Source organism: Nematolebias whitei, chromosome 16 (genome assembly GCF_014905685.2).
Source record: "Nematolebias whitei isolate Nwh7 chromosome 16, NemWhi1, whole genome shotgun sequence".
In the NCBI taxonomy this organism is placed as follows: Eukaryota; Metazoa; Chordata; class Actinopteri; order Cyprinodontiformes; family Rivulidae; genus Nematolebias; species Nematolebias whitei.
The window spans coordinates 32,664,380-32,686,871 of record NC_056513.1 but is presented as its reverse complement, the minus strand read 5'-3'; the positions used below and the strand labels follow the sequence as shown (position 1 = coordinate 32,686,871).

At 38.2% G+C, this 22,492-nt stretch overlaps 1 protein-coding gene and 2 long non-coding RNA genes across 3 annotated transcripts; all 3 read left to right on the top strand.

The window, feature by feature from the left end:
* The first annotated feature begins 5,684 nt into the window (after positions 1-5,684).
* Positions 5,685-12,958, top strand: LOC119423168. The gene is made up of 3 exons (XR_005187442.1): positions 5,685-5,740; positions 12,635-12,708; positions 12,947-12,958. It is a non-coding gene; the product is annotated as an uncharacterized LOC119423168 (long non-coding RNA).
* Positions 12,959-12,976: 18 nt separating this feature from the next.
* On the top strand, positions 12,977-15,138 carry zgc:174863 (uncharacterized protein LOC100136852 homolog; the record flags this gene model as incomplete). The annotated part of the gene is made up of 4 exons (XM_037689864.1): positions 12,977-13,033; positions 13,132-13,288; positions 13,596-13,892; positions 15,044-15,138. Coding segments are annotated over exons 1-4 (606 nt in total), but the record flags the coding sequence as incomplete, so codon positions are not given.
* A 1-nt stretch (position 15,139) lies between these two features.
* LOC119423173 lies at positions 15,140-16,633 on the top strand. The gene is made up of 3 exons (XR_005187443.1): positions 15,140-15,163; positions 16,447-16,488; positions 16,608-16,633. It is a non-coding gene; the product is annotated as an uncharacterized LOC119423173 (long non-coding RNA).
* Positions 16,634-22,492: the final 5,859 nt, after the last annotated feature.

The window sequence follows — 22,492 nt, the reverse complement described above, 5'->3', positions numbered from 1 at the left end:
AATAATATTACTAAATGCAAATTGATATTAAATAACTGGTTGCAGAGAGACTTAACTCTTTCTGGTAGGACATTACTAACCAAAATGGAGACTCTATCAAGACTGGTTTACCCTGCATCCTCCATAGCCATACCTCCAAAGATTATTAAGGAAATTAATAAATTAAACTTTAACTTTATTTGGAGAAATAAACATCATTATATCAAAAAAGGAGATACAGTTAAAAATTATGAAGATGGTGAGATTAAAGCAATAGATTTTGAAATAATGAATGGCGTATTAAAACTTAAATGGCTTCAATCTTTTCTTAAAAATGGTCATGAGCTTTGGTTTGCTGTCCCAACTTTGGTTTTTAGTAAAGTTGGATGTATTGACTTCCTGTTAAGATGTGACTTTGACATTCCTAAATTACCTGTTAAATTATCTGCTTTTCACCAACAGGTGTTACTAAACTGGAAACTAGCATACGAACATAACTTCAGTCCTCATAATGTTCCTTTTTGGAACAACAGAGTCGTTTTACATAGAAGGAAGTCTGTGTTCATGGAAACATGGATGGAGAAACAAATATGGTCACTCACTCATCTCATGGATGAAAAGGGAAATTTATATGACTATGAAGAATTCACAAAAAAATATAATCTAATCTGTACCAAAAAAGACCATGATAAAGTAACAAAAAATATACCAATTGCATTTGTTCAGTTAATAAAGAACAATTATGAAACTAAACCAACAATTAGTTTACCGAGCATCAATCTCAATGGACTAAATTTAACACACAATAAATACAACAACAAATTTTTAAGACAACATTTAATAAAAACAATATATTCTGGTCAGGTAAGAAGAAAGTTTCACGATTTCTATGATAAGAAGGAAAGAATAAAAATAATGACAACATATCTGGGTTTCCCTCTTCCACCTAAATATAAAGAATTACATTTCAAAACTCTAAATAATATTTATCCTTCTAACGAGTTTATCAGAAATAGATTTAAATTTGAATGTGATAACTGTTATATATGTAACGAACCTGAAACAACAGAACATTTATTTTATTTCTGTCTTTCTGTGAACACATTATGGAAATCCCTTCACGATCTCCTGACCATCAAATCTATGAACATAGACTCCTTCTTCGTTCAGAATATATTATATGGATATGTATCTGAAAATAAAAAAGATGAATACTTTGTCAATAACATTATCATAATATTGAAATTCTATATACATAAATGCAGATATGGCAAGTCTAAACCATTATGGTCTGTATTCAAACAAGAACTCCAGTTGTTAAAACTTTCATTAGACAGTGCTAAAAAACCACAAGCAAAAAAGCTCTCTGATCACCTCGCTCAGATAATATAGCCCTCTGACAAATTATTTTAGTAATTATGTAGATTCTTAGATAAATAGTTAGTTGTTTAATTTACTGTACTATATTATTTGCAAACTCTCAAATAGTATTATTACCTAATTTTTAAGTTTATGATGGTTGATATGATAATTCGTTTTAGAATATGTTGACCTTAGGAGGTATGATTGTAGATATTTGTATATGTTTATATGTATCATTGTAATTTGAGATTGTCATTTGTTGTTCTATTTGTGTTCTTTTGTTCTGTATGTTCAGTAGTTCAATAAAGTTAAAAAAAAAAGTTCAATTCAATTCAAAAATACTTTATTAGTCCCAAAGGGAAATTAAATGTTGTTGTAACTCGTTATCCTTGTATCATTAAGAGATGTTATAGATACTGATGGCTGTAGGCAGGAAGGATCTCTTGTAAAAGTCCGTCCCACAGCGGATCTGAAGAAACTGGCCGCAGATGCCATCCGATTCGGCCACCCAGACTTGGTTGGCCTCTCGGTTCCCCCGGGCTGCGAGATTGCCCAAATGCTGGGCAGTACTCCTCCGGGAGCAATGGTCACAACTCCCAGCAGCCTGCTGAGCTCCTCATTGCTGCGGACAGCCAGCTGCAGGTGCCGGGGGATGATCCCGGTCCATCTGTTGTCACAAGCCATGTTTTCTGCCAGCTCCAGGATCTCAGTGGTCAGACACTCGAGCACAGTCGGCAGGTAGATGGGAATGCATCCACGGTGCCTCCTTTTCAACTCATTTGGGATTTGGGGCTGTAGCTGAGATATTATTTGAGCTTTTAAGATGTTACTCAGCTGCTTCCGGTTTAAAGATGAAAATGTACCAGTGGGAGAGTCTGCATGAAGTTAATGATGACCAGTTAACCAGTGAATACAGGGTGCAGTGGTGGGTACGGTAGTTACAGCCAGTTATGAATCTTAACGCACCGTAATGGAAGTGAAAAAGTCATTGTGAAAAGATAAGCTATGCGTCTCAACACATTGAAGTGACAACATGGTCTGTGGGACCACTTTATCTCAGAAGCAACCAACACCATCCATCCATCCATTATCTGTATGCTTTTTCCTTTGTGGGACGTGAGGGTCACTGGTGCCCATGTCCAGCAGTCACTGAGCAAGAGGTGGACTGGGACAATGGGACACCCTGAACAGGTCTCCAGTCCTTCACAATGACACATAGAGACAAACGAGACAAACAACCATTCACTCTCTCACTCACACCTAGGGACAATTTAGAGTTACCAGTCAGCCTAACATGCATGTTTTGGGTCTGAGGGAGGGAACTGGAGTACACGGAGAAAACCTACTAATGCACAGAGAGAACATGCAAACTCCACCCAGAAAGGTCCCAAGCCAGGATTTGAACTAGTAGTGTGTGATACTGCAAAATTTGGTATTGATCGATACCAAATAAATACAGTTCCAGTATCGCCGATAATGTATGATACTTTAAAATAATTACGGTGAATTTTGATGACGTTTAAGTGTTTTGTGATTTTTCCTTCAGAACATTTATTAGTTAAAACCCAGGATAGAATTAGGCAAAGTTTATAAGTAAACAAAAAAATACTTTATTATAATATAAGTTTTTTTCTGAAAAAATAGAAGAGTAACAAAAAAATTTCCTCGTACCTTGTGATGGCTGGATTTATTCCTTAAACAAAATGCACAAAATGATAACTCAAGAACAAATTAAAACATTGTGTTCTGAAACTATAACAATTAAATAAAAATATATCCCTTCATTGCACTCCTTTTCTGGATTCTTTCTCTTAAATAAGCAAACACACCACAACAAATGTTATAAAACAGTAAAATATATTTAGGATATAAAGGAATAAATGAAAATTTCACCTCTTAAGTGTATTTCTTTTCTGGGTTTGAAAAAATAAGTACAAATCAAAAATAATTTGTGAAAATACAATAAAAAAAGTGTAAATAACAAAACAACCTCCAAAGCCTTAAGTTCAAAGAAATATTCCCAGAAGCCTCTTTTTGGGCCCTGCTGCTCTGTGCTGTGACAGTCGGCTCACGTCTTTGATGAAACGGCAGCAGTGCATACAGGAGAGAAACTGAAGCTAAAGTATCGATCTCATTACACTGGTATTGATCAATATCAATACCCATGTTGGTATTGCTATTATTGATATTTGGATCGATTCGCCCACCACTAATTTGAACCGGCGACCTTCTTGCTGAGAGGCAACAGCTCTACCAACTGAGCTACCGTGCTGCCCAACCAACACTGAACACATTTGTTATCGAGGGAAGATGACAATGTGAGGCAGAAATCCGCCACACATTTGTTGCTCCGAGTTGACACAGCTGAGTTCTGCTCCACGCCTCCTTGGCTTGTCTATGATTTACGCAGTAGCATGAAGATGAACCGGTCTGAGCAGCTGTTTTGCGTAACTGTTCTACAACAGAGCGTTAGCATTTTACACTCTGCCTCTGTGTCTCCAAACTAGGCTCATCCATCTGCAACAGGTAAGATGTTTATTGTTCAGCGTGACCTCTCCACAAAAGCCCTCTGTGCCTTTAACCTTTTGATGCACAACATGGGTCAAAAATGACCTGCAGTAATTTTCCAGGTTATTTCATGCTGACTGAGTTTTTCTTTGCTCTATCTTTTGAAATCAATTAATTTTATGATTGAATATTCCAAGTATTCTTTAAATGTCTTGTTTTTAATTACCACAGATCATTAATTTATTATTTTATTTCCTTCTTTGTGAACAAAAATACTTTTTATATTACTATGCATGGGTCATCCAAGTGTCATTTAAAATTAAATGTCTTAATAATATAATAAAAGATTGTTTCAAGTAATTACTTTAGCAGTGAATGGGCCCAAACAGTTAGTTATTTAACATTTGCAACATGTTTATCATTTTGTCACACATACAGTACACATACCTCCTGATAACAGATAACAGCTGTTGAACTGAACTTTATCTGTGGCTTAACAATTGTAAACTGGTGAAATGTGACCAAACAAAATAAAACACAATTGAACACATCACTCGAACACAAACTGCCATCTCAATTTTTACGTGTCTCACAAATGATCAGTAAGTGTTTGTGCTCCTTGTACACAGGGCTGGTGCACTGGGAACACCAGGTGATGGCTTTTCTGTCTTTTGAAATTGGGCAGCTCGTGCACCTCTTCCTCTTCCTTCGGCCCTCCTGTATGATGTCCTCGTGTAGCTGAGTGGTGGTTGTTTTGGTTTTTTAACCCACACCTTCCCATTGCTTCAATAATATGCTTCTGGAGTTTGGGTGTGTCCTCCATGCACCTCTTCATATGTAGCATGACAAGCTCTTTGCCCAGCTCCTTGCACCACCCAAATGATCAGGGTGTTGTGCATTAAAGTTGGTGTAGGCACTGAGTGTGGCAACATACAGCATGTTGTACCAGAGAACCATGGGCCACCCCCTTGTTCTTTGCAGACATTTGTATTTGCTAACCATTTGATCCATTGAATCCACTCCTCCTTTCGTTTTATTGTAGTACTGGATCACTTCTGGTTTCTTCTTCTGACTGCTGTTATCCACTTCTTTGTCATCATGCACGGTGCTCAGCAGGATGGCAGCCTTTCCCTTCTTCTGCACATAGCTCACTATGGTCATGTTGCCATGGAATCCAAATTCCGAGCTATGAAGCTCCAGTGATTTGGACTGCTTCATGATGGGTGGTAAGTCAGGCTTGTTCTGGCGAAGAGTCCCAACAATGGTCAGGTTGTTCTTGAGGAGCTTCTCAGCCAGAGGGACACTGGTGAAAGAGTTGTTCTCACCAAATGCTGCAGTAAATGTATGTGTGCCGTTTCTGACCCATGTAAACTTGATGTACAAAAGCTGTGCTTGTTCATAACTTAAGAATTGAAAAATAAAAATGATGATTTGTTCTAAACAAAAACAAGATATTTACTTCGTATTTGGAAAAGTAAATGATAAAATTAATTTATTTCAAAAGTACACCATAGAAACACTCAACATTAACCTGGAAAATGAATGCGGGTCGTATTTGACCCATATTGTGCATTAGAAGGGCAGTGATACAAAAAGGTTTTTATTCAAAAAGTAAAAAAAAGGGAAAAAATTAAATAAGGATGTATGATGATCAAAAACAAGTTAACTGAGGAATACCTTAATACTGAATAATGAAATGAATTTATTGAAAATATATAGAAGATAAAAACTCAGCCGGTCACCGGGTCATGTTTGACATCAAAGGGTTAATTGGCACGCCTCGTGATGAGGCTCGATTCGGATCAGCCTGCCCCCTGTGTACTCAGAGTGAAAGTGAAAGAATGAGCTGTGACCCAGCAGAACCAGACGCGCGCACAGGACGAGCTTGTAGGTAAGTTTCTGCGCTTTCTTGTCACGATCCGTTGCGGTCGGACGTTCGGGTCCAGAACCCGCTGACACCCGAACCAGGTGCGTCCGGTGTGTCTTTTGGACCTGTGCTGGTTTTGGTTTCAGGGTTCGGTTTGACCCGTTTGGGCAGCGCCATGTTCATCCTAATCAAATCTTCGAGTTCCGACTCAAGTTTCTAAACGAACCTGGTGTGAGGCGGACTAGAACCGGACTTGGGTTTTCAATCAGGAGTGGGTCATAGTTCCGCCGGTACCTGGGTCCAGGTAGACTTCCTGACCCACAGCGAGGCGTCTGGGTCTATAACAGACATGTGTGTCCTTTAATCCTGAAATAAAAAGTGTGCGGAACCAAAGAACGCGCTAGAACCGAGACTAGCAAATGCTGGCCCGCGGGCGGTATTCAGTCCCACATGGGGCCGTTTGAAGTTGGTGGGGGGCGGTGCTTAAAAATCTAGAAAACATCCAGTTAAAGTGTACAAATTACTGCTTATAAAACTTATAACATTATGAAACTCAAAGTGTGTAATAAATTTGTATCATCGGGATGTTTGTGTAAAGAAGAGCAAAGGTTTTACCTCCTCAGAGTAAAATTTAAATTCTGCACATGCAGCTCACGTTTCCTTTCTCAGTGGAAAAATATTCAAATATCTGATTATGAAATAATGTAAGACGTGACAATTAAAATTATGCTACTTTCAAAGATTTTTTAATATAAATTAAAATAAAAGCAGATACCTTGATTTATCGTAAACTTTAAATATGGTTTTATTTAAAGTTATCGTTTACTTCTCATGCTTATTATCAGCTAGACTTGCCATATTTTTAAGTTTGTTTCTTATTTATTATGTTTCTTACATTCATGAGTTATACAGTAATCTGTGATATGTTTGTAAATCTGCACTTTGTGTTTTTCTCAGTGACTTTCCTTAAAGGTGTCAAAACATTAAAGTTTCAACATCAGAGCAATGCTGCATGTGTATCATTAATTTAAATTATTTATCCCAGATGTAGCAGCACGAGGCTTAATCTTTATTTCCTTAAAGTGGATGTAAAGTTTTGACCGACGTGTGTGCTATATCCCATAATGCATCTGTTCAGACTTGTCGTCTTCTAAATCAGGGAGCAGATTTAGTGGTTAAAACATACAGTTTGTAAAATAAATAAATAAATTCCAGAGTCTTGAACTTTTTACTTCTTCACTTTCACTTTGATGTACACAAATCATAAAATGGATCGGAGAGATTTGAACTGATGACAAACAGCTGCACAGAAAAATAAAAAATACAGAATTTTGAACCTTTGTTCTCACTGAAAATAAGGATTAATCCAAAACTTCTGTACTGAGGCAGCTGGCTTTTTAATGCACTTGTTCTTTTCTAAAACTGCCTGCTTTGCTTATCTTACAAAAATCTGGAGCTAAGAGGACGATGAGTAAAAGATTACTTGGATCGCACCGCCTTCTGACCCTACATGTCGAGAGAGAGCAACAATCACATGATCGCAGCAGTATTTTGTTGTGTAGGAGGACACTTAATAAATCAAATGTAACTGGAGAAATTGCATTTCCTGCAAAAATGCAGTATGAATGCTTATTGCTGAAGAACTTGCTGAAAAACAGCTGAAATTAGCTAAAAGCTTGCTGAAATGGAAGAACAAGCCTACAGAAGGAAGAACACACATTTGCTGGATTTGGTTTAAATAAGCAGAAACGAGCACAAAGATAAGTAAATTTGCTAAATAAAAAAAAAAGGAAGAAGATGAAATTAGCAACAAACGGCTGAAAAGTAGCTGAAAAACAGAAAGAAGCTGCAATTACCAGAAAGAAGTGGAGATAGCACGGTTCTGCTGAATTGTGCAGAAAAAAGTTTAAATGAGTGCAAAAAATGTGGAATTAGCTAAAAAAAAAAAAAAAGAGTTAAATTTAGCACAAGAACAGCTAAATAGTAGCAGAAATATTCAAAAAACAAACAAGCAAAAAAAAACAAGAAAAAAAAACTGAGAATCTTCACCAACAGTTGCAGAAATAGTTTAAACTTGCAGAAATAAGCTGAAAGGAGCAAAACAAGCTGAAATTAACAGAAAGAAGTTAGAAGACACACAAAAATGTGAAAGTTAGCAGAAAGAATCTGAAAGGAGAACAAAACAGATGGAAAAAAACTGCTGAAAGTAGCTGAATTTTTTCTTGAATTTGCAGAAGGAAGCTGAAAGAAGCTGAATCAGAACAAAATGTGAAAGGAGCAGTGAAAGGCTGTAAACAGATTTAAATATTTGAATGATGTAAAATTAGCTCAATTCGTTTCAAATGAGAAAAAAAAAGTGTCAGAAAAGGCTAAAATAGCCAAAGTTGCACCAATACCAAAAGTTATAGCAGGATTGTCCTGAAATAGCTGAACATTTTGATTTATGATTTGTTGAAATAGCTTGAAAACTGAGAGACGAGAATCGTGCTGAAAAACGTATGAAAGAAAAATGGATCATAATGGAGTGAATGCTTCATAAACATTCACACAATAAAGTGATCGGGTCAGCGCCGAGACAATGACAACACCGCCATGTTCTGGAAGACACTCTCATGTTGGTGCCCTTCAGCGTGCAGCTGCAGGCTCTGGATTATTTCAACGCCTTTTTTCTATCAGAAACAGGCAAAGAGGAAGTTTGGCTTGTCTATGCTGATGGGGACTGCCATTCTAATGTTTGCTTCATCCAGTTGTCAAAGGATTTCCATTTTGAACGCATGTCTCATCAAAAAGCCCCGAGTCGATCACAGAGCAGAGGCCTGTTGCTACTCTGTTGGTGAAATAGTGACAAACGAAACCCTTTCTTCACCAGCAGGTGTTGATTCAGTCACTGTTTAATGTTCAGTGTTTAATCAGTGGTTAATGTGGACAAAGCTCTAAAACAAAAGATTGGTCATCAACAGAGTCAGCTCAACTGAACATGGACAAAATATCCACGACATAAAAACTCCCACCACCAGAAAGAATGTGTCGCACTTTCTGTTTCACAATGACTATTAAAATAAATAGTCCAGTGAGCTACAGGTCAGACCAGTTGTCATCAGCTATCTTCACTACATGAGAAAATACCCGCAGAAGCAAACGTGTTATACGACTTCAAAAAAATGAGCATGAAACAAATCCAAATGTTTTTCCTTTCTCTTGTTCTGCTTGTTTTACATGATTTACTGTATGTCTGTGTCCCTGAACACCTCTCAGGAAATGTTTGTCCCCTTTAAGAAAATCTGCATCTGGAGTGGATTTGTCTCTAAAAGTAAACATTCTCTTCCTCTTTTTGTTCAGTCCTGATGAACTGTGAACTGAAAGGATTAGGGATGCATGATATTGGATTTTTGGCTGATATATCCGATATGCTAAAACTTATTTTGGCCGATAACGGATACGAATACCGATTTTATTTTTATTTTTTTTCTAAACCTATTTACAGACACTGCATAGTTTCTCTGCTGTGGAATTAAAATACTGCATTATTCTGCATGGTTTTTGTCAGTTTGGCTTCTCCCAAATGCAGATGCCAAAAAAGGGACTGAAAATGATGCAACACTTCAACTAGGATTATGTTCAACGTCAAATTTATTCATGACATACTCTCATGATTTACTCTCTCTAACACAGTGACAACATTCAAACAGTGCAAATGTGTAAATTTTCACAAATCTAAACTCAAAGGCGCGTGTGATATTATTACGTTGTGCTGGCACTGCAGGCATCCTTGTCACTGGTTTGTCATACAAAAACAGTGCCATATATATATAATATAAACAGAGCCTTTTATATCGGTGAGTTATTTTGATGGAATGGCTGATGCCCGATATTTAACTTTATCGCTAATATCACCATGCCGGTTATATTGTGCATCCCTAGATATGATATTGTGTTGTAGTCACCTTATTCCTAGCCCCATGCTGCCTTGCGTGAATTATGGGTGCAACTCCAGCATGGACCAGAACCAGCACTTGTTTATGTGTGAACAGTACGAGCTAATGTAGTTTCTCCAAGCATTGTGGATTTAATTTAATGTAGGAACACCAGCTGTCAGAGCTCAAACAGGACAATATAATCATAGCACTGCCTGCTGCAGACGAGGGATGGAGGACCTGAAAAAGTGGCTGCAGATTACATCTACTTGTATATTTAGTTACTCCACTGACTCGGTTGCTTCCGACAGTGAAATGATGAACAACCTGAAAAGCTCTGAGGTGTATTAGTATCTACACGGTAATAAGGTCAGTCGTGTTTTGTTAAAAGATGTGGGACACGATCTTATTGACCTTAAAGCAGACACAGAGCCCAGCCAAAGCCTTAAAGTCCTCATCACAGAGTTTGGGTTAATTGCAGACAAAATTGTAATAGTGAAGATGAACAAATATTTTACATTTAAAATAACATCTTGGGGGGCCAGAAAAGATGTCAACAAGGGCCACATTTGGCCCCCAGGCCTTGAGTTTGACACATATGGTAGAGCATTGACAGATTGAGCTACACTTCTGTCAATGTTTTCTCCAGAAAAATCTTGTTTCCAGCTAGTTCTTAGAAGTACGAACTGCAGCAAGTCTATGTTCATAAGTAGCTGTAAGGGTTTCGTTTTACAATTATTAACAGATTAAATTGTCCTTCCGTGATCTGTCGTTCCCCTCACTTAACCTCCGGTCTTTAGCAAGCTGCTTGAATATGTGCATTGAATCTTTGTGACCAGTTGTTTGGAAAACAACAACACGGACGAGGACGAAAACACTTCCATGCAAGTTGGGACGTGTTTAAGATTTTTTGCCTCAGCAACAAAACTCAGATTGTACTCATCAAAGCTCCCGTTTGTAAGAACCTCTTTTAGAGATTTAATGGTTCAGAACACCTCAAATGACTAATAGCTGCTTGAGAACACATTATTCAGACCTGTTGACCCCGTTTCCAGTGAAAGTGAGTTCTTTTAAAGAAACAATCTAAAATATGTGACTACTTCAGTTTATTTTGGGTGAAGTTCATTCTCATGTTAGTTTTGGTGATTTCTCAGTCAATAACTGGGTCATAGGGAATGGATCTGGGCTTGTTGAGGATCATTTTCAGGGCCGTTGCACAAAAACACCCTGGACGGGTTTTTAAAAAGCTGTGGGGGAGGTGGAGCAGGTCGAAGGAGAATCTGAGTGATGTTTTGTTTGTGTTTTAAATATTTGATGCAGATTAATTGTCGGGGGGAGCACTTCCTGTTTTCAATAACTGTACTAAAAATGTATTCCTCATAAATATTTATCATTTGTCAGCCAGGCTGATTTGTTTAAACTCAAAGTAATTTTTATTTAAGGTGGTGTTTTGGCCATTTATAGTAGTGTTGTTCGATGCGACAGTTTCCTTTCCGATTCCGATACTGTTTAAAATCCAATCTAGTATCGGCGATGCCAATTCAATATTGATATTTTGTGCGAATACACCTAATTTGTCTGGTAAATTAAAAATAAAGCAGTGTATTTCAAATCAAAGCTTCATAATCAATCAATCAATCAATCTTTATTTATTTTAAACTCGGGAGTTTATTGAGGTATTGGCCTCATTTACAATATAGCTGAGCTTATACAGACTGTGACTGACTGAGCAGCATGCCACTGTACTTACACACAATACGCACTTACCCAGGTGAAAGAAAAAGTAGTTCCCACTAGGCCTGTCGCAGTAAACAATAAATCAGTTAATCGCTTGATAAATGAAAATCGTCAATCTCATTTTCATTTATTGGCTTTATCGTTTCTTCGTGTCTCTCTTTCTGAAGACACTGGATGACAAAAGGTTCAATTCCGGTGCTCTACACTGATTCCTTCTTTTCTCTTTAAAATCTGTTTTAACCTTCCAAAATCACATTTATTTGGATTGTTAAAAGCAGCTAAGCTGAGAAGCTAAGCTACGAGCTAAGCTAACAGGCCGACCTCGGGGAAAAAAAACCTCAGTCTTGTTGAAGCTCCAAAATTCACGGTTGACTTCGTGTAATAAGTTGTTTTTCTCTGCAAAAAGAAGCTGAGAACTTGTTTACTGATTTTTTTAAATTAAAAGCTTTGTGTGAAAAATGCTATATAAAGAGCTCAAACCACACATAGCATCTGCCATTTTGAGAACCGAAGAGAGACAGTCCATGTCACGTCAAGGGACCTCCCTCCCATTTTTCTTAGAAACATGCTGCTCGCTCCCTCACTATCCATCCTTCATTTCAGTCTTATACTGCCATCTGGTGGTTGAAAAAAGGTACTACTTTACATGCAAAACAAATTAACAAACATTTCTCCTTAAATTTGACAATAATTACTAATTATTGTCAAATTTCAAACAATATTATCGTTTATCGCAATAATTTCTGAGACAATTAATCGGCAAGCAAAATTTGTTATCGTGACAGGCCTAGTTGCGTATCATTTAGACAAGATCTCAGTAGTTTAATTACTTTCCACTATGTTCCTGTTAATAATATGCATTACCTGAAATGACTTGAAGTATCAAAAATATTGATAATTTGCATTTGGTATCGATATTTCAGTATCAGTCTGCACATCACTAATTTATAGGGGGGTTGTATAAAATATATGAATGGTTATTACCTTACGTGTTGTGGATAGCTGTTTATTCTCAGTTTGAGAAAATATTTTAATTTTGGTGGGCTTGATGAGCCAACAGCTAATTAGCAAGCAGTGTTAGCAACTAGCGCTGATAACTCAGTAATGTGTTTTTGAAGTCCCTCTTCTTATATAACCATTCATCAGGTTCTATGCTGAGTATGTGCTTGCTTGGAGCCCTTTGCACTTTGATTCAAAGATAAACGTGATCATATTGCTTCATGTAAACCAGTCTGCTGCATTAAAATAATAAATCTTGTCATTTCAGATAAAAAGACATGGCCTCCTGTGGTACCCGCCTCGGTTTTCTCTGTGTCTGTTTCCTTGCAGTAGAAGCAGATTGTGAGTTCAAATCAAATTTAAACTATGTTTCCTGACACAATAAGATTTTCTAATAGGAAATTCAATTCAATTCAGTTCAGTTTATTTATATAGCGTCAAATCACAACAAAGTTGTCTCAGGGCACTTTACAGAAACATTCACATACATAAAAGCCAATTAGTAAAGTTCCCTATCTAAGGAAATGACTCATAGGTCTTATTTAAAACACAGTTTCTCTATTTTTTGTTTTTCTTACAGCTTTTTTGGCCCTGGTCTGTGAAGCCCAAAATGTGGGACTCACGAACCATCAGTCAGTGCTCAACTGTGTCATCAAATCCAAACCAGGCATAACGGACGTAAATATTGACACCGTTGTTTGGAAGAAGACGGTAGATACGGGGGAACCCTTGCTACGTCTTAGGACAAATAAGTTGTACACACAGCCAGGCTACAGGTTTGCCGACCCCCTCTGGAACAAGAACAACATGAACGTATCCCTGCTCATCGCCAGCACCAAGGTGGCAAACGAGGGAGACTACACTGTCGAAGTTATGACAGACAGTGGGAACGCCGAGGGTAGAACAAAGCTCCAAGTGACAGGTGAGATTTACTGAGGCGTATTGTAAGAGGACAGTGTCTTTAATACTCTTTACGGAGGGAGTTTCCAGCCTTTTTTTGTGTTTTCATTTTCAGTTTTATTGTGACCACATAACCTCACCAGTTACCAAAAGAAGATTTAGCATTCATTTTCTAACTCTACTGTGCCGGCTACTCGTTTGACTCGTTTGCTTGTCAAAGCTTACAGTAATCAACTCGTTTTAAGACACTTTAGTGGCGTCATGTGATTGCTGTAATGATGTTCAGGTCTTTGATTGTGTTTTTTTTCTCTTTTTTTTGGTATTTGCAGCCAAATACAATAACCCAAGCATCAGCCTCATCAAAGAGAGCGATACTCCAAATTCAGACAAAGCTCTGGTTTGTAAGGCTCAGGGTGGCTACCCAGCAGGTCGACTTGGTTGGTTCGATGAAACCAAAACTGAGTGGACGAAAAGCGCCAAATTAGAGGTGAAGAAGATGGACACTGGTCTGTTTGAGCTCACAAGCAAGCTGCCTTTGCTGACAGGATCCACTTTCTCCATGTACATCTGTGCCGTGTACAACTCCAGTGAAGGCAAAGAGTGTGAGTCCTCATTTGCACTGGCAGGTAAGTTTTACTGAGCATCGAGCGCAACACTTTCTTGAAGGTCCATTAGGTACATTATTGGCTTACTATGCGTGCACGTGATAAGACGTGATTGGTTGACACAGCTTCAACTGGAAGGCAACAAAGACGTGTGACGCAGACTGAGTGACAGTCTGAGCATCTGAGTCCTTTAGCGTTAGCTTCAGCTAACTTTTTTCATGTTTAACGGGTTAGCGTTACTGAAGCTATTTTTTTTTTTGTTTGCAGTATATGTGCTAGTGAAGCTAACATTTTGGTTCACTGTGCCCACTGATACTTTCTGAAAGTTTCAGTAAAATCAGTCTTTTTGTTCATGAGATATTTTGCTGACAGCGATGACTCCAATAGTTACAGGCTAAGTTTAAACACAGATCTTGTGCAAAAAGACATTGTAGACAAACAAACTTGTAAAAATGTAAGCTGTTGTGAATGGGAAGAATTTATTTTCTCCACTAGACTACACTTTGGAATCATGATTAAATAAAATAAAATAATTAGCTCTTTGACTGCACGATTTCCAGGCTCAAGTTAGTAAATAAACAAGCAGCAACATGTTTCTGATCTGACATCGTTGTCTGTCAAAACATCAAACTGTTGGCACAAAGGTGAGACCTGATTGTGCGATGACGATAAGACGTGAATGCTTCATGGAAAGCCTGATTTATATCTTCTTAATGGAATAACTCAACAACTCTTAGCAGTTATCTGATCTGTCGTTTAAAATCTCACAGATCTGCTGTTCAATCATATGACAACTGGAGCAATAGTTGTACAAATGTTAATTGTCCATCAGATGTTATTCCTTGTAGATTCTAAAGGAACATCACAAGCAAACCTTTTCTAAAATCGTACTTACAAACTCTGTTGTTTTATGTCATTCTTTTTCTTCCCCATTTTTGAGGCGCTAGTGGCCTGTTTTTGTTGTAGAGGGTGGAGGCGAAATGGAGTGAGAGAGAGAGGGGGAGACCTTGCGGAAAAGTCGTTGGGACCAGGACTCATACCCGCGACTGCCGCTATGAGGACTAGCCTCGAACATGGGCCACGCTTTTAACCCCTGCGCCATAGCCACGGCCCTTTATGTCATTCTTTAAAGGATGTGAGTACTAACTGTTCTCTTTGCTTCATTGATATAGTGAGAGATGACGGCGAACATGGGGCTGGCTCTTCCAGAATCATTGCTCCTGTTGTGGTCATCGGATCGCTGATTGTGGGGTTGCTGCTCGCGCTGCTGATTTACAAATGGCGATCTATCCGTGAGTTTGTGTTCGACTTCTGCTCAGATTTATTGTTTCGCCTTTCCATGCAAAATGTGCTGTACTAACCCCTGAATACAAACTCCCAAAAGTACAAGAGAGCTCTATGAATCTTTTTAAACTGTCACAAATCATAATTTTAACTCCTATTTGTATGGATTTAAATGAGATCTCGATAAAATGATTTATGTGGTGCAATGCACTATTTATGCATAGTTGTAACTGGTTGAAAATGTTTAAGAGCAAATTTTGTTAAGTATACTATTATTTCTATGGTTATCCACTTCCACATGTTTACCATACACCATTAACTCATTTAATTAGTTTATTTTTTCTCTGGGTGATATGCTAATGTTAGCAGTGGCTTTGTCTCTCTGATAGTATTGCAACAACTTATTGAAAAAATGCTGACGCTCTGAGGTTTCATCACCTCCTTCCTGTTAACAATAAAAGTAATGAGGAAAGAAGTAGGTGGATTAACCAGATGAACCCTTCAGTCACCATTCAGGATTGGAAAGTCCCATTTATTGTCATGTAGTATGAAGCAACACGGAGACTAGGATTGGGAAAAAAACCACTTTTTATTTAGTGTGCCTAACATAGTTTCCTTTATGTGTGCTGAAAGCTGTCAGTAAATGAGTGAAACGGTAAATGTTTGCACTAATGTGTGTGTTCTCACTGTCGTGTTCCTCAACAGAGGCTCGGAGGCCTTCTTCCACGCCTTTTCTGAGTACGTCCATCTTGGACAAACTATTAATATTACTTATGCTCTTCTTCTCTAACCCAGTCTGAGAAACTAATAATAACTTACAGGTGGGACTAAAGGTTCTTTCTCTTTAGTTTTCCTATCAGACCTTCCTAAAGCTACTAAAACCCGACTGCTGAGATGTTCAAGAGGCATTGGATGATTTGGATGGATTTAGATAGTTAAAATGTGTGCTTGGACTTTTCTTTAGCCAGGTGTATGTAAACGCATCGGTCAGATTTTAGGACAAAACAAAACTAAAGTGTGACCACAGGCAGGTGTGTGAATGCTATGTTCAGCACTGACCAAGAATGTCTGCTGCACTGTGCCGGGCTTCTGTCTGTCAAAGGAAGTGATGTAGCACATCTTCCTGGTCGGTGGATTTTCTGTTGACTTAAGTCCTTACTTCCATATTGGGTTTAAGAACTTTTCACTGGGGATGTGTCTGTGCTTGCATGTGATTGCCTCCATGCGTTGATGGTTTCATATCCACCCGCCTGAACTATGACTTCTTACACAAGCTCATATTTTGTTTCAGGTCCACGCTGGTCAAGTCCCACAGGAGAGCCGGATGATGTGGGTCAGTATGCTAACTACACTGAGATTAGACCAGTTCTATGAAACTAATGTTTAATAATGTTTTCGTTAATGATGTTTACAAGTGATTTTAATTATTTACCCATTCATTTCTGTCTGCAGATCATCAGAATTCGAACATAGTCTGAGGTAATTATAAAACACTCTAATGGGTGGGGGGGACTTATTGAGGAATGTTTTTTGTGCATACTAGTTATAAAAATTAAGGTCCTGTCTATGCTATGCCAAATATTTTAAAAACAGATATTGTTTCTCTTCATCTAATCTTTCTGAACAAATAACATTGAAGTACCCATGGTGCACCACTAGGTGGCGATAATTTCCACATTAGCAACACATCAGAGTCAGAGTCAGAGTTTCTTTATTGTCATTCGCACCTCATGTGGTACATGTGGTGGAGCGAAATTATGTACACAAGGTCCCAGTTACATCCAACAATAAAAGGTATAAGAAAAACAGTAATAACATCTAAGATATGAACTAAGAAAAACATCAACTAAATATACACTAAGCACTCACAACATAAAACATTGAACATCAGCACAAACATGAACATGAGTCTGTGAGCAGATGTGCACGCATGAACACATCAACATTGAAACAGATCAGCAGCAACATGAAACAGATCAGCAGCAACATGATATGGTTTTTCACAGTGATTATTCTAGTTAGAGATTCATGAGTCTAACAGCCTCAGGGTAGAAGCTGTTCCTCAGTCTAGTGGTTCTACACTTAATGCTCCTTAACCTCCTTCCTGAGGGGAGTGGGGCAAAAAGTGTGTGTGCTGGGTGAGTGGGGTCTTTCATGATGCAGGTGGCCCTCTTCCTGCATCTGGAGGTGTAGATGTCTGTGATCATCAAAACAAAACAACATATCTGAGATTTTCTTCCACTTTCAGCACACAATCAAAGGCAAGGATCAAAACAAGGCCAGACAGAAGAAAAAAAAAGTTGAAATTGTTTTGGTTTCAAGTTAGTGGAAACGTGCAAAACAGGCTGCTGCACCATCGATTCTAAAATCATAACGAGTCCAAATGGAAGCACCAAAAACAATGTTTTTAAGTTTTCATTTTGGAAAGCATTTTTAAAAACGTTGGCTACGTACTGTAACCCCAGATTTTATGAGTATAGGCTTCACCCTTTAAGGCTGTTGCTAGTGGGTTTATCCCCATGCGCCCAGCACTGAAAACTTTAGTCCACGCCAACCTGCTGTGTGGGCCCCATCCAGTCAGTATAAATTGTCTTGAGACCGGGGTTCAGCTCCCAAATAGCGTTCTTTTCTTCAGCTATTTAGGAGCTAGTGAGGCCCAATTCTTAAAGGTTATGCATATACTCATAGAATCTGGGGTTACAGTAGGTAACCAACGTTCCATTTTGTATAGGCTTCGCTGCTAGTGGGTTAAAGGCAAAGAAAGATGAATCTATGCCTCATTGGGTCTGTCCGGAACCACAGTCACAGATATCTGATTATATTGATGAACATGTTGAACCTTGGATCATGCGTAATTACGCACCGCCGAGTCTGTACAGTGAGTGTGCGCTCAATGGCAGATGCGTAGCCTCTGCCCCAGTCTGAAATTGGAATGTCAAATCTTGTTCCTGTTGCTAGGCGACAGGAAGGGGGAACATTTTTATATCAGTCTGGGATAGAATTGTCAGAAACACCTTCTGCTGGGAAGAACGAGCAGGTTGGAGAGTATAGTGTTGTCACTCAGACAGGACTCTGAGAACCGAGTGAGTCAGAGAGAAACTGGAGGCGTCACGTAGATTAAAGTGGATGAAAGGGATCGGTGAGGACCAAGAAGCCGCAGAACAGACGTCCTGCACAAATATTCCTCCTTGCAGAGCCTCGGCAGTTAAAATCCGTCTGGTAGAATGAGCCTTGAGCCTCACTCTCTTTGCTGAGGTCAGAGTTAACAGCTTTGAGATTTTTGTTAATGAAAAGTACGATACAAATTAAATTAATTATTATTATTATTATTTGATGTAAGGGTTCAAATGGTTCTTTAATCAGCGCATGGAGGACGAGGGCTAGATCCCATTGTGGGACAGAGGTGTGCGACACTGCTCTGTGTCTGCGCACGCCTTTCAAGAAACATTGCATTAGAGGATGGTTAAAAACCGTCCTGCTGTTAAAACCCTCATGACAGGAGAAGATGGTGTAGTGAACTAAGCCTCAGGTCAAGTCCTGACCCTGAGGGCCTTCCTGGAACAGGAACTGTTATTTCATTGATTTGTATCCAGAAATACAAATTAAGCTCATCCAGAGACTTTCTAATTGTATCCTGCACTAATCAATTGAAAGAACACTCTCTTTTTTATTATCATTACTATTTTACAATATCTTGATAATCAAAGTGTGTTTAGTTCAAACCATTTTAAATGTTGAAGTGAACTACTCATTTTAAATCAACTGTGAAACAGTATAAATGATTTTTAATCCTCATTCAAAGTAGAAATCAAGTTAATGTTTGTTACAAGAGTAATTATGCATTTCTTGATCTTCTGTCTGAAATGAGCAAGTTGTGATATCGGTCAAAAGTGAAGGAACGGTCAAAAACATGTTTATCGGAACGAAATGTCATGTTTAACTTTTTCAGATAGATAGAAGAAGACTGGCTCCAAAATGTCTCTGTTCTTCAAAACATCTTTCTGTCTGTTCTTAAACATCTACGCTTTCTCCTTGACTTTTAATGACCCTCTTATGTCACTAAGACCACACCCCTGTTGGTTCTTTCAACCAATCAGGAAGTTCTCAGAGGAACCGGAAGTGACCTCTTTAAAAGGGTCAACACTTCCTAGTTCCAAGCAGAACAAGAGTTCCAAGCTGAACAACGTTCCAGAGAGAACCAGAGTTCCAGGGAGAACCTCGAACGAGAAGTTCAGAAGAACAGAAGTTCGAGCAGTTTCTAATGGAATGACCAGAGTCCGTCGATGCCACGACGTCTCGCTGTGGCTACCCGACGAACGCTCTGAACAATGAAGAAGTCTGTTCTGTGATGATCTCACGACTCCTGAGGACACAGCTGTTCTTACGGAGACGCTGAAAAGAGTTGAAAGAAAAACTCTCAACCGAAGCCGAAACTATCGTCTGCAAGGTAAAGAGTCGATCTCAACTACTAGTGTACCGTGGGTTAAGCTGGGTCCAAAGGAGCGTGTTGTTTCTGGTTATAACAGACACATTCCCTCACCTATCTCTCTCCATTTAAACTTCATTTCCCATCTTTAAAACTCTTCTATCTGCCAGTAATTAATCCAGATATTTTCAGAAATGTCTGTTGTATTTCAGTTGCAAGTGAAAATCATGGCCGTATGATTTTCTCATTGTAAAGCTCATTAATTAAGCTGTGTTATTGTAATCAATCTGCCAATTATTGTAAATGTGTGATGTGTTTAAATCGTTTTTAATTAAACGGCTCACTGTTGTTGGTGAGTCAGAAATTTAAACACGTTTCCGTCTACATTTAATATTCAAAACGCGATATTACTCAGTCCAGAAAATTGAAAGAATCCGTTTAAATTATGAATAATATCAGACGCTTATTATTTCATTACAATGGTTGCAGTGTGCATTTTTATCGTGCTAAAAGCTAAGTTTCTGTCCATCAACAACTGCAGAAAGGATAATATGCAGCTTAATGGGCATGAGGCGGGGTCCACGCTTTTCTCAATACACCATCGCTGAAAAGCTGTCCACTTAGATGTGTAACAAGCTGTAGTGGAAGCCACGCGTGCTCCCTGAATTGTGCGCACCATGTCCTGAGAAAGATCCATTCTCTAGGTGCTCCCGTTCAGCAGCCAGACCCAGAGGCAAAGATCGAGAGGCAACATAAACTACAACATACTGTATACCGTTTATACGGCACTACAGCATAAACTACAGCATATACTACAAGATAAATTACAACATATACTACAACATACACAACATATACTACAACATACACAACATAAACTACAACATATACTACAACATATGCAACATAAACTACATAATATTCTATAGCCTAAACTACAACATATACAGCATATACTACAACATATACAACGTAAACTACATAATATATCCTGATGCATGCTCAATAATACAATACAATACATAATATACTACAGCCTAAACTACAACATATACAACATAAACTACAACATATACAATAACATACACAACATAAACTATAACATATGCAACATACTACAACACAACATATACTATTACAGATACTGGTACAACATAAACTACAACATATACAACAACATACACAACAAACTAAAACATATGCAACATACTACAACATATACTATTACATATACCAGTACAACATAAACTACAACATATACTATTACATATACCAGTACAACATAAACTACAACATATTCAACATAAACTAAAACATATGCAACATACTACAACGTATACTATTACATATACCAGTACAACATAAACTACAACATATACAACATAAACTACATCATATAACTACATCACTAACATAACTACATCATAACTCACTGTCATGTAGAAAAGGCAGACAGCACTGTGAGAGTCATGTTCTTTGATTTCTCCAGTGCATTTAACACAATCCAGCCTGATTTGCTTTGTCAGAAATTTCAGAAGACTCAGGTGGAGGCCTCAACAATCGCCTGGATCAGACTACCTGACGAACAGACCACAGTTTGTAAGACTGAAGCGTTGTGTGTCTGACCAGGTGGGCAGTAGCTCAGGAGCACCACAGGGGACTGTACTCACACCATTCCTTTTCACTCTGTACACCTCAGATTTCCAGTACAAAACAGACTCTTGTCCTCTGCAGAAATATTCTGATGACTCTGCAGTAGTCGGGTGTATCAGAGATGGACAAGAAGCTGAGTACAGGGAACTGGTGGACCGCTTTGTGGCATGGTGTGGAAACAATCATCTTATCTTGAATGTGAACAAAACAAAGGAGATGATTGTAGATTTCAGGAGAATCAGGAACAGGTCCAACCCTATTTCCATCATGGGAGAAGAAGTGGAGGTGGTGGAGAAGTATAAATACCTTGGGGTTCACCTGGACAACAGACTGGACTGGAAATGCAACAGTGAAGTTGTCTACAAGAAGGGACAGAGCAGACTGTACTTCTTGAGGAAGCTGAAGTCCTTCAACGTTTGCAGCAAGATGCTGCATATCTTCTATAAGTCTGTTGTAGAGAGCGCTATCTCTTCTGCCATCATCTGCTGGGGGAGCAGCATCAGAGCAAGTGACTTAAAAAAGATCAACAAGCTCATGAAGGCTGGCTCAGTTGTGGGGACTCCTTTAGAACCTTTGTAGATGATTGTTCAAAGAAGGATTCTTCATAAAATTAAGAACATTATAGACAACCCTCAGCATCCTCTTCATCAGACTCTCATACAACAACAAAGTGTCTTCAGTCAGAGGCTTCTTCAAATCCGTTGTAGGACAGACCGCTACAAGAGATCCTTCCTGCCCACAGCCATCAGCATCTATAACAACTCTTTAATGAAACCAGGATAAGTTACAAAAACATTTAATTTCCCTCTGGGATTAATAAAGTATTTTTGAATTGAATTGAATTGAATATACTACAACATACACAACATATACAACACACTACAACATAAACTACAACATATACTATTACATATACCTGTACAACATAAACTGCAACATATACAACAACATACACAACATAAACTAAAACATATGCAACATACTACAACATATACTATTACATATACTGTTACAACATAAACTACAACATATACAACATAAAATACATCATATACTATTACATATACCGGTACAGCATAAACTACAACATATACAACATAAACTACATCATACTACCACATATACAACATAAACTACAACATATACTATTACATATACCGGTACAACATAAACTACAACATATACAACATAAACTACATCCTATGCTACAGCATATTACAACATAAAATACAACATATTACAACATAAAATACAACAT